Raw genomic sequence first — 18,463 nt, forward strand, 5'->3', positions numbered from 1 at the left:
TACTGGAGGGTAGTGGAAAACAATGAGTGACAGTTCTTAATCAATTAAAACCATAATTATTTACCTATCTAAATGACATATAATTTATAGTAGCTGTGAGGTCAAGTTCTGTTCTTGTTTATTATATATGCCATACTCCATAAATTCATCATCAACTAGGTAAACCTTGATTGACTGTGTTAAGTTGCAGGCTTTTTACAGTGTTGCCATTTTGCGCGTAATTACGCTTTTTGCGCGGATTTGGGGGACTTGCACGGATTTTTATGCGGATTAGGATTGTGAGCGGATTTTGCTTGGATTTCACACAATTGTAGATTTAAAAATATTTGGTACAGTAATTTCAAGGGTAAATCGGGACACTTATTCGTATTTTGAGACTCAAAAGGAGCGCTTTATCTTTATGAGTAGGGCTAATGATTATAATATAGTACATTCATAAATTATCGATGGTGTTTTTTGATTACCATTATTTTTATTGTTCTCTTCACTCCCTTTACTTCTACGCCTACGACCAGTTTTGTCACTTCTAGAGATTTAATTGTTTTCTAGGAGGGATATTTTACTACCCGTTCCCCTGTTCCAGTGATTTTCGACTAGACGTTGGTTGGTGGCAACACTGCTAACCCAACTAAAAACAAAACAGAAATACCCCCACCGCAGCAAACCTGCAGACTAAGCAAATTTCCATTTACCTGGCTGGATTTCTACTAAAATATTCCCTGAAAATTGTGGGGTAACGGATTTTTATCCCCCTGTAATTTTACCCCCTGGGCATACGTGACGTCACAAACCAGGGGGTAAAATTCCGGGCGCGAACTTTTGAGTTTCGCGACATCAGCTCGATGGATTAAACGCGGAATTAAACATATATTTTCACGGTTGTGAATTTAACCAGAACACATCAAATTATAAAAACCTAGAGTGTACGGCCCGGATTTTTACCCCCCGGAATTTTACCCCCGGAATTTTACCCCCTGGCTAGATATAAAAATTAGTGAGAATGATTAATTATCTTCATTCTGTTGTAATTTAATAGTTAACATTTTATTATTAAGTAGCCTATCTTAATTTATTTGTGACATTAACTAATCGAACATGTTTTTAATTTTAATTTTGAGATTCAAGTATTAGGATTCGATCTTTGAAGCCAACTTTTGGTTAATATGACGTATATACAATCAACTGAATGAGATTACAAAATAAATAAATAAAGATAGGCCACTAAATAATGAAATGTTTACAATTAATTAAAAACAGAAATAAGAAAACCAATCATTCAATTTCTAAAATCGGCCAGGGAGTAAAATTCCGGGGGGGGGTAAAAATCCGGGGGTAAAATTCCGGGGGTAAAATTCCGGGGGGTAAAAATCCGGCCCGTACATTTCAGTTGTCTAAACACTAGTTATATGGACAGGGGGTAAAATTCCGGTTTTTATCGCTAATTGAATTAATCACGCTCTGACTTTTTTCATTAGACTTCGAAATCCGTGGGGGTAAAATTCCGGCCGCGAACAAACTTTTGGCCACTCAGGTTACTACGTCATAGTGACGTCAGCTTTGCCCAGGGGGTAAAATTCCAGGGGGATAAAATTCTGGCGACCCAAAATTGTCAGCTTTATTTCCCATTTAAATCAAATTAGTTTTAATGAGTACCTAGGTTTGCTGCTACAAGGAAGGTATTGAGGTGAGTTTTTACTGAGATGTTCATAGCTTAGTATGAAATAAACAAAATTGCCAAATTTGATTATATCCATAAACAAGCAAACAACAACAGTTTATTTATTCTCCATAAGAAGAACATTGGAATTTAAATTTAAAGTTTTTTTTTAAATTATCTCCGTAACCGTTTGGCATACAACAACGGCTCAATATACAAAATGATCTGGAAAGAAATTGTGAAATTGTATGTTTTTAGAGTCAAATATGGGAAAAACCTATTTTTACCCCCATTAACCCCGTTCCCATGTCCGATCATGCTGGTTTGCGAACTCGTTCAAAATAAACGTATGTTCACATGTTGGCGGGGATCGAACCCCGGACCTCAGGGACTGAAGTCCCGTGCTCTAACCACTACGCCAGCTCGCTCCCCAGCATAATATTATTAAGACTCAGGTTAATTTACAGAGGAGAGTGGACGGATTGTGCACGTATTTTATAAACGTATTGTGCACGGATTGGTGAGGGAAAGCGGGATTTTTATGCTTGTGAGGAGGGATTTCTTCTGGAGTTGTGTGGCAACACTTGCTAGGGTAGTGGCTGTGGTGGTGGCTACTGGCTAGGTTTGTGAGTGGTAACTGAGTAGTGGTAGTACTGGTTAGTGTAGTTGTCTGTCACAGTCACTTTCTTCTGCTTCTGACTCTGCTGACTCTGTCTGACGAGCGTCTAGGGACAGCTCCGGCTGTAAGTTATGACGTCATCCGTGACCTCAGAGCTTTCAGTCAGTTCACTCCTATAACCTAAGCCATAAACGCATGGGGGCGAAATTTTATACTGAGACTGAGCATTGAGCAGAGCAGGATATGACGTCATGGAATGGTATCATACGATCGGTTCGAAGAATGAAGAAATCTAGGGCCTTCAACTTCAACGCCAACAAAAGACCTTTTTAGAGTTAGATTCTACCTAAATTGTAGTCAAATATCGGTTACGGCCGTGACTTAAACTTAAGAGAAAATGGAAAATATCACCGATAACCAGGAAGATATAATAACATCTTTTACAATAATCTTGCCAAAATTAGACTCAGGCTATCATACTTACATGAAATTGTACTCAAAGTATGGAATAGAAATGTATAGCTGAAAATTATAAACATTTTCAGGCTAACCAGTCAAGAAAAACCTCCAATATAATGTATTCTCCTTTTAATTTGTATTAACCTTTAAATGTAATCTCTAACAAACTGTCAAAGTGGTGCAAAATCAATCCAATGTACGATATAAATGATTTTTAAAATATTAAATTCATATAAAATGATATAGATTTTAAAAATTAGCCTTTATTTTATATATTCTGTTTGACGAAATCCATTGCAATTGTGTAGCCTAAGTAGGTACTGAACGATGAATAAATTGTCCATTGTCTATAACTAGGCCTATCATAGCCTACACTGTACTCCATAACCCCCAAAATGTTCTGAACAGGTAATAGGGATAAATAATGAATATATTTCATGCCTAAACAATATTTATTTAGACCTATATGTACAAGAAAAAATATATTTAACTTATTCATATATTATTTACAAGGAAAACAGTAGCCTAAGTTATTTAATTAATTTATTTTTCTTGTCCCTTGGGTCTTCAAATGGCGAAGACCTTTGCCCCGAGACTTAAAATGGCCTGATCGGCAACAGCTAAAAATGATAGTTTCCGAGTCCTTGCATTTTCTAATGCCTCTTGTTTTTACATAGCGGGATGTTGTTTGTTCTTCAACCTGTTCTTTCCATAAAAGAAAAGTTTCATAATCTTGAAAGTCATACGACTGCCTCTCAACATCAATTGCGTGTATACTGGTTATATGCAAGAGTAACTCTTCATGTTTCAAAAATCTCGACTCACATAGACACAAAGGACAAGATATACAATTTGTGATTGAAATACCTTCAGGTTTCTTTGATGTGGGTAGAGGACTGTTAGGATATTTCTTTCTGCAATGGGTCCTCAAATTTTTAATTAATGTAAACTTCCGCTGGCACAAATGGCAAACGACTGTGTCACCCATTTTACTAATTTCCTAATAGGCGTAATAACTGAGGAACGAACACAACATTAACACATAAAGCCTCACCATCCTTAAAAACTTAACCTCTACACAGTAACTTAGTGGTAAGGTGGTAAAGGTAAAGGCTTGTAGCTTTACTTGAGACTTGAGGAAAATGAGGAGATTGAGAACGAGAACAACTAGACTGAAACAACATACACTACACCCAAGACCCAAGTCTCGCTTCATTAAATCGTTTCATTCGTTTATGCCTGAGGCTATAGGAGTGAACTGACTGAAAACTCTGACGTCACGGATGACGTCACATCACGCAGCCGGAGCTGTCCCTAGACGCTCGTCTCTGTCTGTTGTGTTGTATGACTGTCAGACCGACTAGTGTTAGTGTTAGCGAAGTCTCAATGTTGATAATTTTGACAAACAATGCTAAACTAGGCCAAACTATTATTTCTCCCATGGATTTTAATATAATTTAATATTGAAATATGTTTCTTGTGTGCAGCCAAATTTTGTATGAAAAACGTCCAGTTGTAGTGTAAATTGTTATTATAGTGGTCTAGATAGAAATGTCTAAGAAAGGTAGAAAAACTAAAATTGAGTGCACTAGGTCTAACAACAAGAAGAGTTTGAGACCGGTTAAAAGCATAAACGATGATTATATATTCATCGGCAAAGAAAATATGAAAAAATGGAATGAAATGAAATACAGATTCAATTGTATTTCAGATAAGAAATTCATATCTTGTCTTCTAAACTTGATTTCAAACGAAAACAGGTTAGTACTGTTTGTTTAAGGCTTTATGAATACTAGGTGGCGTTTGCAGAGGCATCCACAAAATTGAGCGGAGTCATCAGGGGTTCATACTATATTGTTTTTGTCATACTGCAGTAAAAACAGTCGTTTTTAATGCATGCGTTGCGGGTCTAAAGTAGCATTTTTACTCTTTAGGGAGTAAAGATCGTTTTTAGCCTCTATGGAGTAAAAATCAGTTGTTGACAACTCAGTTGTAAATTTCTATTGTAAACGATTGCATGTATCGAAATATGTATCGATTTGTGCTTCGTAATCATTTTAACCTACAGTCTACAGTCTCTTCCCATAGCATTTTAGCATTGCAGATACATTAATCCATTCCCACACTCAACACTGCTCACCTTTACTACTTCCTTCATCACCCCCTACGTCGTGGACCTGTTTCCCTCTCTTCCCATAGCATTTTAGGATTGCAGATACATTAATGTAATTGCCAAAGGCAGTTCCCACACTCTGCACTGCAAGCCTTACTACTTCCTTCACCATTTCCTACGCCATAGACCTGTTTCCTTCCCTTCTCGTAGCATTTAAAAATTAGAATTGACTATATATTGGTATATTGACTATATAATGGTATTAGATACATTTATCTAACTGCCCAAACGGTTCCCCCACTCTCCACTGCCAGCCTTTAAAACTTCCTTCACCACTTCCTACGTCGTAGGGCCTGTTTCCTTCTCTTCTCTTAGCATTTTAGGATTGAAGATACATTAATCTAACTGCCACAGACGGTTCTCACATTGTGCTCATACTTTACTACTTCCTAAGCTACTTCCTACATCGTGGACCTGTTTTCATCACTTTCCATAGCATTTTAGTATTTTAGATACGTTAATATAATTGCCACAAACATTGCCCACACTTCACACCGCTAGCCTTTACTACTTCTTTCACCATTTTATATGTCGTGGGCATGCTTCCATCCCTTCTCATAGCATTTCAGCATTGAAGATAAGTTAATATAACTGCTACAAAGGGTTCCCAGTTCCCACACTCCACACTGCTCACCTTACTACTTCCTCCACCTCTTCTTACGTCGCGGGCCTGTTTCTCTCTATTCCCATAAAATTTTAAGATTGTAGATACCTTAATCTAATCGTCATAAACAGTTCCCACACTCCGAAAAGCTCACATTGACTACTTCCTTCACCACTTCCTACGTCTCGGACCTGTTTCCCTCCCTACCCTTAGCATTATTGGATTGCAAATACCTTAATCTATTGGTCATAAACATATCCCACACTCTGAACAACATTTCCTTTACTACTTCCTTCGCAACTTCCTACCTCACCGACCTGATTCCCTCCCTTACCATAGCATTTTAGGATTGCATATACCTTAATCTAATCGGCATAAACAGTTCCCTCACTCCGGACAGCTCACATTTACTGCTTCCTTCACCACCTCCTACGTCACGGACCTGTTTCCCTCCCTTTCCATAGCATTTTAGGATTGCAGATACCTTAATCTAATCGTCATAAACAGTTCCCAAACTCCGGACAACTCGCCTTCACTACTTCCTTCACCACTTCCTACGTCACGACCCGTTTCCCTCCCTTTCCATAACATTTTAGGATTACAGATACCTTAAACTAATCGTCATAAACAGTTGCCACACTCCGAAAAACTCGCCTTGACTACTTCCTCCGCCACTTCATACGTCGCGGACCTGTTTTCCTCCCTTCCCATAGCATTTTAGGTTTGTAGATACCTTAATCTATTGGTCATAAACAGATCCAACCCTCCAGACAACTCGCCTTTACTACTTCATTCACCACTTCCTTCGTCACGGACCTGTTTTCCTCCCTTCCCATAGCATTTTAGGTTTGTAGATACCTTAATCTAATCGTCATAAACACTTTCCACACTCCGGACAGCTTGCCTTGACTACTTTCTTCACCACTTCCTACGTCGCAGACCCCTTTTCCTCCCTTCCCATAGCATTTTAGGTTTGCAAATACCTTAACCTAATGGTCATAAACAGATTCCATACCCCGAACAGCTCGCCTTTACTACTTCCTTCACCAATTCCTACGTCTCGGACCCCTTTTCCTCCATTCCATAGAATTTTAGGAATGCCTTTAATATTACCTTTATCTAATTGTCATAAACAGTTTCCACACTCCGGACAGCTTGCCTTGACTACTTCCTTCACCACTTCCTACGTCGCAGACCCCTTTTCCTCCCTTCCCATAGCATTTTAGGACTCCGGACAGCTCGCATTGACTACTTCCTTCACCACTTCATACGTCGCGGACCTGTTTTCCTCCCTTCCCATAGCATTTTAGGTTTGTAGATACCTTAAGCTATTGGTCATAAACAGATCCAACACTCCAGACAACTCGCCTTTACTACTTCCTTCACCACTTCCTACGTCACGGACCTGTTTTCTCCCTTCTCATAGCATTTTAAGTTTGTAGATACCTTAATCTAATCGTCATAAACAGTTTCCACACTCCGGACAGCTCGCCTTGACTACTTCCTTCACCACTTCCTACGTCACGGACCTGTTTTCTCCCTTCTCATAGCATTTTAAGTTTGTAGATACCTTAATCTAATCGTCATAAACAGTTTTCACACTCCGGACAGCTCGCCCTGACTACTTCATTCATCACTTCCTACGTCGCGGACCTGTTTTCCACCCTTCCCATAGCATTTTAGGATTGCAGATACCTTAATATAATCGTCATAAACAGTCCACACTCCCTACAGCTCGCCTTGACTATTTCCTTCACCAATTCCTACGTCGCGGACCCCTTTTCCTCCCTTCCAATAGAATTTTAGGAATGCCTTTAATATTACCTTTATCTAATCGTTATAAACAGTCCCCACACTCTGGACAGCTCGCCTTGACTACTTCCTTTACCACTTCCTACGTCGCGTACCAGTTTTCCTCCCTTCCTATAAAATTTTAGGAATGCAGATACCTAAATCTAATCGTCATAAACAGTTTCCACACTCCAGACTGCTCTCCTTTACTACTTCCTTCACCACTTCCTACGTCACGGACCTCAAGCTAGTGTCGTCATTTGATTATATTTATGATCCATACCGTTTCTGTTCTAATATCTGTGGATTAATGCTATCAGCTATTTCTTTTCTACTGCATTCAAAAGTCAACAGCTGATCATATGTTTTTGTTTATGTGTCAAATACTGCTTCCATAAGGATTACATTGAAACTTTGAGACCCAGCCTAGTAGTTTAACTGGTTTGTTTAGTTTAGGGGCTCCAGACGAATTTTGAAAATTATTATTAGGCTTAGGCCTATTTTAAACACTTTTTGGCATTAGTCTTCAATTTGAACAAAAACACCGCAGGGATGACTAAGGTAGTTGCCAAGCTGTATGCAAAGACCTTACGAGTCTACCACATGGCTGGGATTCAGCTCTAAACTAGAATTGTATCAAGTTAAGGGGTTGTTGAAAGTTACTTACGGTACTTACTTGCATACTCTACTTGTGTTGATCCCACTAGTAGCTTTCCAGCCGTGGTCATCAAGTTGGGGTACTGTAAGTTACTTTGGTATTCTATGGAGGCAACCCTTACAGTGCGCTGCTGGGCTGCACTTTACTTTACTACACTCATTCGAATTAAAATATCGATCGATATATCGATTGTTCCATTACCATTACCAAAACCATTAAATGCAGTAAAGAGAGAAATCGAGAAATGAGATAAAAACAAAGGTATACAGAACATCAACCCCTATACAAACTGGGGCCTGATGTTCTAGTTGCCTTAGTATTCCTAGTAATAAAGGCCTAATCTTATTGTATTCTAAGTCCCTATCCACCTTGATACGGAATTAGTTTATAGATGTAAATAAAATGTAAAACTTGTGTTTTTACAAATCGGTGACTTGAACGTAGATGTAGCCTACACAATAATCCTTCAAATAACATAAAAATTTGTATTGCAAGAGTTTATTAAAAGCCTAGACTATAAGTTAAGCCATGACTATTTTGTTTGCAGTCATGCTGCTATTATGAAATGTTTTGAAAAAGAAATTGAAAACCAACCTCCAAATAGTCTAGTGTCAGTGGAAGATAATGTTTTCGACCATGACAAGTCTGTTCTTATCAAACCTCAATCTGAAGAAACTAAGCCAACTGACAACAGCTCGTCTGTGATTGTTATCAATAAGGCAGTCGTAGATGGCAATAATGAAGGTAAGTTAAATATGAAATAGGCATAAATAAACTGTTACCGTAGTGTGTTCCAGGTAAGTTCGGAATGTAAATTATATAAAAAAATTAATGGTATCAGCATTCTGACACATACTTTCTCCCATAAGCTCGTCAACAACCTTAATCATGAGTAAGCGATGAGAGTTAAATAACTTATGCTATTTTATCTTCAAGAAGAACTGGTAATATGGGAATGAATATAAATTTGAAATAAAAATTTCACCGATATTTTAAGAATTTTTAATTTTATGAGGCCTTTTGCCAGCTATTTTAAAAAAAAAAATCTTAAAATATTGGTGAAGTTTTTATTTCAAATTTATATGATATTTTACAGTAAAAAATCACAAAAGTTGCAATAACTATTGAACCGTAATTGTTACCGCAATGGTGTGTTGTAGGCTACTATTTCTTTAGAATTATAAGGACCATAAAATATTAATTTTTATCAGAAACAGGTTTTCTCCAAAAATCAGTTTTTTTGTTAGGTATTTTAGGGTTTTTATGGGAAAATGACATAAATTGATAAGTTACAATAGCTTTTGAACTTTAATTTTTACGGAAATGGGATTTGTACCATTTTGTTCAGAATTTAAAGGACTATAATATGCTAATTTTTTAGAAAATCGTTCGGGCCATTTTCAAGAGGTTTATTTGTTGTTTTACCAAATTTTTCTTGTAGGTCTAAATTGTTGCCCAAAACCCTGTGCAAATATCTCCGTGGACTCATTTCGCTAACTGCCTGAACAAAAAAATCATTAACGACAGTTCATTGAGCCTTGCGCCCACGCCTTTCTTTGAACTGTTAAACACATCTTCTCACCGTTAAATCACTCCTAAAAAATCTCTCAGATTTGTAAATAAATGTCAACTGGTTTAACTTTTTGAAAATTAAAAATTAAAAAAACATTAAAAATAAATCCCCCACCTAATTTTACAATGGTTGGGATTTCTTACCAACACAGCCATTATAAACAAGTCCTACACACACAACAGCAAGCTCAAAATGATGTAATTTTGCCTGTCTTTCTCTTATCTCACAGTTGCTGCCTAAGCATCCATGAGACTGCAATCTTAGCTTTACCGCAGAGATTAATGAAAACAGAACTTACTTTCCGAATGTACCTCATGTTTGTCGTGTTGAAGATTATATCTGTAATACAATACAAATAATATCTGTATGTAGTATGCTATACAATTTTTTTTGCTAATGCAATAAGAAATGTATTAGAGAGGGTTAAATTATTTAGTGATTAAAATGAAAATAAATTGGGAATTTTATGCTTGAAGATTAGTTTTAGGCTAAATATAATATCTGCCTATATATGTATATGTTGGCCAACTTTATAGGCCTATGGCCTAAATTTCAAACCCAATTATTATCCCCAGTAGGCCTAGGCTTACATTTTATCTTGACTGGCCTTCTTGTTGATTCTCATTTCAACCTCTTTGTTTCAGATACATTATTAATACCCTATGGTCCAAAACCAGCAAGTAAGGAAAAGAATGAGCGTTCTTTGGAAGATTCAGCTCACAATCAGAATTTAATTCACCGAGTTGACACAAAACCCCCTTTAGAAAATGATATAATTGATGAAAGCTCTACTAAAATTAAATGCCACAAAGGGGAAGATAATAATAATAGTAGGAATATCAAACAAAAGAAAAAGAAATCCGATCACGAATCAAAAGATAAGTTAGTGCACAATGAGGAAAGATTAGTCAAACTAAGGAAAAGAAAAATCAAATCGTTTGAGTTAAGGTGATTTCATTGTAATTAATTAGAAAAAATTGTTGTATATAATTTTATTTTCTTCATTTGGAATTTTTTTGCTTCAGTGTGTTTATTCTGTGTTTGAGGGGTTCATTTATCTTTTCTCAGCCCAAAATATTTCTTAATTTTTTGTTTAGTAATAATTGTTCTTCCTCAATTGTAATTACGCCCCATTGAATCCACCCCTTGACCTTCAAGACCTTAATAATGATCTGCCTATCCCTAAGTGTTTAAACTCTGTATGTTTTGCTTTCCAAATCTTCAGTATTGTGCAACCCTCTTGAATTTTTTATTGTTTTAGTTCTTATTTCTATTTTATGACTGCGAAGCTACTCAACAATGTTTCTTTTGATTCACTCCTCAGGAGCTTTGGTTATGTGATTAAATAACTAGATTATTTTTTATTAATAGTGTTTTGACAGACTATACTTCTTCAGAGTGTTTTGTTGAAAGCCGATCTCCATTGACTGCTATCTTTAACATTTGTAAATTATAGAATTTGATAGGCCTAATCCTTCCTCCGGTATTAAATTGTTATTTTATTCTATTAGTCTTATAGTTCTTTTATATCACTTTGGAGGGTAATAAAATCATGTAGCAAGTGGTGAATTCCTTAACTTAATTGTTAAATAATTGTAGAATAACTTAATTGTATTGAATACAGTTAATACATTTTACATGGCCAGTCACTTTATAAAACGTTTGTTAAAGCTATAATATTGTAACAAAAAGTATTGTTCAAAAACAGTAATTTTTTATCTACTTTCAGTCATGAGGAGGTTATGAAAAACAGCGATGATCACCAACCGACACCAAATACCAAAACAGAAATTGTTGAGCCTGCTGCGGTTCCTACAGCTGCTGCGGTGAACTGTGCTCTGCAGATTTCTGCGGAGGAACGAGTCGCCATAACTATCAGACTCTGTAGTGTTTGCGAACAACATCATCTGCAGGAAGCATGTCCTGTGAGACAACCAACAAGAATGGTATTTGATATAATGTCAATTGGCTACTTTACTCACATGGCCATTTGTACCCTAAGTGGTACTTGGCCTCACCAACACACTGCCTCCACGTCGCCCTGTCTCTTGTCCGGTATCTTCATTGACTTCCATCCTGGCCACATCTTTCTTTACTTTATCCGTCCAGCGTTTCCTCCGTCTCCTCTCTCTAATGAAAGAGACTATGGTAAAAAATAAACTGTCTCTGTACAACAGGCTTAAAAGTTAGCTTGGAGTATTCAAAGGCAACAATAATTGATGGTTATAAATGTGAATAAAAGTAATATTTTGCTATGTCTTTGTTATGTTATTGTACCGCTAAAGCCAAGCAGTCTCAGTAAAAACAAAACATCCATATTTAGTCATTATTGTTCATAAATTACACACGAAATAGGAAATCCAACCAAAATCACTTTTTTTAGGGTATTTAAAGTAAATAAAAACATTGATAAGTTGTCGAGCTTGTTAAAAAGATTTTGGAAGATAATATTATTCTGGTATTTATTGTAGGCCTACACGTTCCTTAGAAAGAACCCTAACAATTGTAGGCTACACATACAACAAGAACACTATTCCTTATTCATTAAACTAACCCTTAAAAGAACTATTCCTTAAAATAACCATGTTTATCTGTAAATGAGAGAATTATCTAAATACGAGGCATGTTTTTTAAGTAAGTACCATTTTCAAATTTCTCCGTTCCAGCGCTGTGATTTTCATTTTCACTTAGCACAAATGTAAAAAATGCCAATCGAAGCGCTGGAACGGAGAAATTTGAAAACGGTACTTACTTAAAAAACGTGCCTCGTACTAACGTTATTTAAAAAATGCATTTTGATTTTTCTAGGTTTTAGATGCTGTTTCGCTAAGTGAGTGGACCAAAGCAGAGACGACTAAAGGACCGAGTTTTGCTGAGGCCTCGCTGCCATCTTGTTTGGAACTAAGAGTGAACGATAGCCAGCCCGGACTTAGTGTAGTGGCAAGACAGGCTATACAGCCCTTTGTGCAGTTTGGACCTTTGGTGGGCCGTTGCATCAAAGAGAAGGATATACCTGACGACTCAACAATGGAACATATCTGGGAGGTTAGTCTACTGGGTCACCCAGTTCGATCCTAAAAAGTAGCTTTTCTATAGTTTGAAACTCAAGCTGTCCTTGATTATCAGGCGTTTGGAAAAAAATGAACTTTTAATTCTGGGCTATAGTGCTAATAATTAATATTGTAAATACTAAATAAAATCAAAGCTCTTACCCTCCCGCCTGATTTTTGGCTAGGGGCAATACATAAATCATACCCTCTTCCCGCCTCTCTCAATTTTATTTGTGGAATTGTGTTAAGAGCCTTAAAGCCCTTTCTTGGTAAACGCTCTTTTCTACAGTGTTGGTTTATTTGAAAGGCTTTTAGAATCAGTGATCTTCATAATGTGTTAACACTTGAGAACGACATTTAAACTTTGTGTTAAAATTTAAATTAACATTTATGAAATGGTTGGGCTATGGTGTTGCAGTAAATTCTCTCTGTTTGTGGCTTCTGGGACTAAAGAACTGTCCAAACAAAAAAAAAAATCAAACTATCTTCGGGTTTAGAAACCAGAGAGTGTGTGCATAGTGTACTTCACTTCCAAATTAGACCATACAATGAAGGAAAGCAACAACAAAATAAAATCATATAGGCTTACCTTGTTGCTATATATTCTTGAAGTGTCATAAGGTCTGATGTATACTTTACAATTTGTGCAGGATCATCAGGAGCAATGTTGTACGTACATATTACTCTAACACTACCGGTACCCCTAGGCCTATATATTTACGATACAATTGTTATGGTACAATGTAGGGAGGGGGTGACAGGCAACTTTTTTTACCACACAAAATAATATCCATACCCCTCCATACCTGGTTCTCGGTTCCGTTTCTTTTGCCAAGAACCAGCGGAACCAACATTTGATGTGAAGTACCGACCCATTACTAATTTATACCATATGTTATGTGAGTATGGAATAGTGCTAAACCTTTACCTTTACCTTTACCGGTTCTTCATCGTTGCCCAGCCATAGCTGGATAGATTGCGTTAAATGGAAAAATTAAAATTTTAAAACTCTGTCTATATACACTATATACACTATATACAAGGCGGTGGATCATGATGTCCAAACTGAGTCAGGGGTTTCAAAAAATTCCCTGATGGAGTAAAGGGGCCTAGTCTTCAACTCCTTAGACATGTGCGCTACGAACGCTTTCACTGGCAGGCCTCTGATCTCAACACTGAGGCTATTATACAGCTTTATGGCCATAGTGGGGAAACTGTTTGCAGTCTTACTGAGTCGATGGGATGGAAGGTCAAGTTGGCCACGGTTGCGAGTATTGCAACTATGAAGGTCACCCCTTGAGCTAAAATCATTCAAGTTTTTCTTTATGTATACAACACTGTTTAAGACGTACTGGCTGAACAATGTCATAACTCCCAGACGCATGAAAAGAGGTCTACAGTGGGCGTCAGCTTTGCTAGAAGTAAGAATTCTGATTGCCTTCTTCTGGAGTTTGAAGGATCTCCTAGAACCAGGTGCATGACCCCACAACTGCAAACCGTAGTTCAGATGACTATGGAATAGGTCATAATACACTGTCAGTAAATACTGCTCAGATATCTCCAGCTTGATTTTACGCAGCAGAAAGATTGTTTTGGATGGCTTGTCGTTAAGGTGGGATATATGGTCTTCCCATGAGAGCTGGCTATCCATCCAGAAACCTAACAATTTGACACACTGTGAGTCTTCGATGGGAACTATGTTTCTTTTTAGGGTACAGATTAGGTTTTGGGTCTTAGAACCATTCAACTTAAGCTTATTCTGCACAAACCAATTCTTGGCAGTTGCCATGAGAGTCTCGGAGTCACTTTGGAGCAGGTCCAGTCGAGAATTTCTGGATATCAGGGTCGTGTCATCAGCGTAGAGGAGGGACTTCCCATCGCATCTCAGGTCATTGATGTAGATGACAAAAAGCAGAGGGCCTAGGACAGAGCCCAGTGGGACGCCATGCTCAATATACAGTTCTCTTGAGAAGGCACCTTTAACAGAGACAGTTTGACGTCGATTCTTGAGATAGCTTTCAAGCGATTGATAGGCCATACCTCCCACGCCATATGCTTTTAGCTTGTCCAGCAAGATTTTGTGGCTTATGACGTCAAACGCCTTACTAAGGTCACAAAGCGTTAGCTGCACGTATTCCCTTTCCTCAAAAGCTGCAGTAATCTTGGAGACAAGTTCAGTCACTGCTGTCACAGTTGATTTGGAGGGGCGAAAACCATGTTGGGACTGAGAAAAAAGGGAATTTGATTCAAAAAAGTCCATCAATTGGTTTTTCATAACTGTTTCAAATATTTTCCCTAGTATAGGGATGACTGATATAGGCCTGTAACTGGAAGGACTTGAGTGTTCACCTTTTTTGAAGACAGGCACAGTTTTAGCCCTCTTTAGCGCATCAGGAAAAATCCCATTCTGTAGGCAGTAGTTGATTAAGAATGTCAATGGTTCAACTAGGGTAGTAATCACAGATTTGAGTATTATGGTAGAAACTCCATGGATGTCCTGGCTGACCGAGTTGGAAAAGCTGCTAACTATCTTGAGAATGCTATGGGTGGTAGTTGGTTGCCATTTATTAAAACTAGTGTACATGTTGCTCGAAATCGAGCAATTGCAAAGAAGTACATGAGTTATTTATAAACAAGTAACTTGTTTAAAAACTAATAACAGTCATAATTTCTAATGATTTTAAAAGAGTCAACTAAAAGATTATTAACTAAAAGAAATACTCACAATTTACATGACAGTTCTATTCCAGTTTAAAGGGTTAATTTTTAACAATCAATCTGCCCATGTACGGGAAAAGGTAAGCTTACAATTTAAGTCAACGTAAAAAGGCTGTCAGCTTTTATAAAGTACCGTACCTAAGTTGTTTAGCCAATATGTAGACAATAAGGTGTAGGCTACTTTAAACTCTACAGGATAGAGTTAGGCAAAAACTGGCAGAACTCTGAAATGGTGTTATTTATCATAGGCTTACTCATATGCCAAATCCTTAGAATAAAAATGCAATAACTAATAACCGATATCATTTAACACAAACCAACATCCAAAACTAAACACATTTTTAATTAATTTTTTTTAACAACATAGATAATTTACACATTGACTGTTTTACATATGTTCTTCTTCTCACTATTAATTTTTGCTTCGCAACGTGAAAAATCTGTTTCATAATCATTGAAATAGATTTATAGTAAATAATCTATCATAAAGTTTAAGAATAAATAAACCTACCACATAGTTGTTATACATGGTGGAAGGAAAATACATTTTTTGGATCAGCTGTCGGAATTTGTGAAATAGACATTTGACAGTTCTGGTTGTTTACAATAAAATGTCAAAGCAAATGTAAACATTGTGAATTTTCTCATGCTTCCATGGAGACCAATTATTTAATATTTAATTTATGACGACAGCTGGAGTTTCAAAACAATGTTTGTTTCCCATGTTAATCTTATGGAGAAATACGAAACTTTAAAGGGCCCCAGGGCCTCACTCTCGAATTATTTACCTAAATAGAAAGTTTCCTGCACAACTTCACGTTACGCTCTTTCCAATGACACCAAAAACAAGTTAATCGGTTCAGTAGTTTCGAAGGAGTAATTGTCACAAGAATCGTGCTTGCGTATTAAATAAGTATAGATGTGAATTACTGGCATTTGTTACCATGTCAGCTGGATTGACATTCATATCGGGTATTTCCTTATGACTCTTTGAAAAATGAGTTAAAGTCATCTGGAGATATACTGGAAAAAGGAGAATCCTTCCTACCCTTCCTAGAGGAGTTGACCAGATCCCAAGCAGCCTTGCAAGGGTTATGAGATTCAGATATTAGTTTTTCATTACATATTTTCTTAGCAACAGTAACCTCTTTCCTATACAACCTCTTAGCAGCTAGATACTTGTCATAAAACTTAACCTTTAGCTCAACATTTGGAGCTGTCTTATAAAGATCAAAAAGAAAACAGATACGCTTTTTTAATTCAGCTAATTCATGTGTATACCAGACTGTGGGTTTTGAATGTTTTTTAGGCTTAGAGATGGTTGTGACCTTTTGGCCTCTTTTCACCACAACTGGAAAGGCTATGTCAAACTTATTTATAAATGTCTGGAAAAATAATGTAAAAGCCTCCTCAGGGCACAAAGTAGGGAAGTCAAAGTTCCTCCAGTTTACATGATTTAACATTGCTGAGAACAGTGCCAGGCTAGCATCATTTATGTTACGCTTGTTAAAACTATAGTCCTTATACCAAGAAGGAGTCTGAGGTTGATGACTTACCATTTCAGTAGACACATTCATTAGGACAGCACAGTGGTCGGCAACAAGGGGGTCCACAACACTTACTGTGTACGATTCGGATGGTAGATCGGTCACAACGGTATCGACACGGTTGTTTCCACGTGTTGGTTCTCGGTTTCCTAGGAATAAACCATAACTGTGGATTAGATTTAGAAATTCAAGCTCATGGGCATTTCTGTAATTTAGGTGAATATTAATGTCACCTAAAAGGAGGATTCTAGCTTTTAGCCTGCTAAGATACCTTAAGCAGTCGTCCAAACGTGAAAAGAAGCCATCGAGATTCCCAGAGGGGGAACGATAGATTGAGACAATGATCCAGTCCATATCAACAAGGTGCACCGCAGCCAATTCCAGGTCCATCTCTACACAAAACTCAGATAGATCCACATTTCTACATTTAAAATCTTTATTTACACTATTTACATAAATAAGCGTGCCTCCATGAATGTGCAGCTGTCGACACCATACGCTTTGAAGACTCAAGAATTCAAGTTTCTTATACAAATCATGCTCAGAAGAGTTTAGCCAGTGCTCACAGATACAAAGAATGTCAGGTTTATGCTGAAGTACAAATAAGGATAGTAGGTCAAATTTAGTCCTTAGGCATTGAACGTTTACGCTAGCAACTTTAATTTTGACAGAAAGTGTGCCAGGCTTAGTCTTATGTAGAATATTTACATTAGGCCTACTTGAAATTCTTACCTCAGTGGGACTAGGGTTAGGGGTTAGTTCTTCTGTTAACCTGTTTGAGGGGCTTTCCTCCTGTAAAATAAAAAACGTTTTACAGCAACATTCTTAGGCCAAAAGGCTGTTTCAAGCAGATTGTCTCTAAGTTCAAAGTCTGCACCAATTTTGAAACTGCTGTTGATGCCTTTTGAGTCCAGCTTCTCTACCACAAAATCCCTTTGAGGAAACTTTTTCTTAAGAAAGTCTTCAACATTAGAGGAGGTTGTGTCTTTATTTACTTTACTAAGGTGAAACCATGCTCTTTTAACACCACAAAGCTCATCCCCCCCTGTACCAACAACAACTTGAATGTCCCTGGCTCTAGATCCAACTTTTGCCCTAGTTTCTTTCCTATTTTTATCATAGACGTTATGCTTAGGTTCAGATAGAGTAGGCCTACCTGCAGGTTGTTTTTGCACTTGGCTGAGAGAGGCTAGGTTCTCATTGTCAGATGAGGTTAAGTTGGGTTCTTGTCCAGATTTCTTCTTTTCATAAAGGCCTACAGCAGATTGCGCCGGCTTACTAACCTTGTGTTTTTTCGATTTCTTCACAACTTCATTCCAGGGTATTTTTTGTTGTTCAACAACTGTATCCACAATCACAATGTCACAATCCTTTTTATCCACAGGAGGTGACAGTTGGGTCACAGATTGTTTTGGACCAGATGACAGATCGAGATCCGAGCTGTTACGTAGGTTGTCAGATGTTTCCACCATTCCAAGATTGTCAGCTGTAGACTGATGATTTTTTGTTGTTGTGTCGTCCGCAGCTTCCGGTTGATTGACAGACAATTTTTGCATGCTGTGATCTAACCTCAAAGTTGACTCAAAAATTGTATCGAGTTTTAAATTTATGGCT

At 37.4% G+C, this 18,463-nt stretch overlaps 1 protein-coding gene across 1 annotated transcript in view; it reads left to right on the top strand.

Annotated features, from left to right (window-relative positions):
• The first annotated feature begins 4,121 nt into the window (after positions 1-4,121).
• LOC129002634 (uncharacterized) overlaps positions 4,122-18,463 on the top strand; it is a 29,999-nt gene continuing 15,657 nt past the window's right edge. Inside the window, exons 1-5 of the mRNA XM_054430584.1 lie at positions 4,122-4,495; positions 8,509-8,705; positions 10,179-10,482; positions 11,264-11,480; positions 12,343-12,579. Of these exons, the coding sequence (XP_054286559.1) occupies positions 4,287-4,495; positions 8,509-8,705; positions 10,179-10,482; positions 11,264-11,480; positions 12,343-12,579 (1,164 nt within the window). The 5' untranslated portion in view covers positions 4,122-4,286. The remainder of the gene's footprint in view (positions 4,496-8,508; positions 8,706-10,178; positions 10,483-11,263; positions 11,481-12,342; positions 12,580-18,463) is intronic.

Source organism: Macrosteles quadrilineatus, unplaced genomic scaffold (genome assembly GCF_028750875.1).
Source record: "Macrosteles quadrilineatus isolate MER2022 unplaced genomic scaffold, UCM_ALF_1.0 Scaffold_9__3_contigs__length_116548681, whole genome shotgun sequence".
NCBI classification, from domain to species: Eukaryota; Metazoa; Arthropoda; class Insecta; order Hemiptera; family Cicadellidae; genus Macrosteles; species Macrosteles quadrilineatus.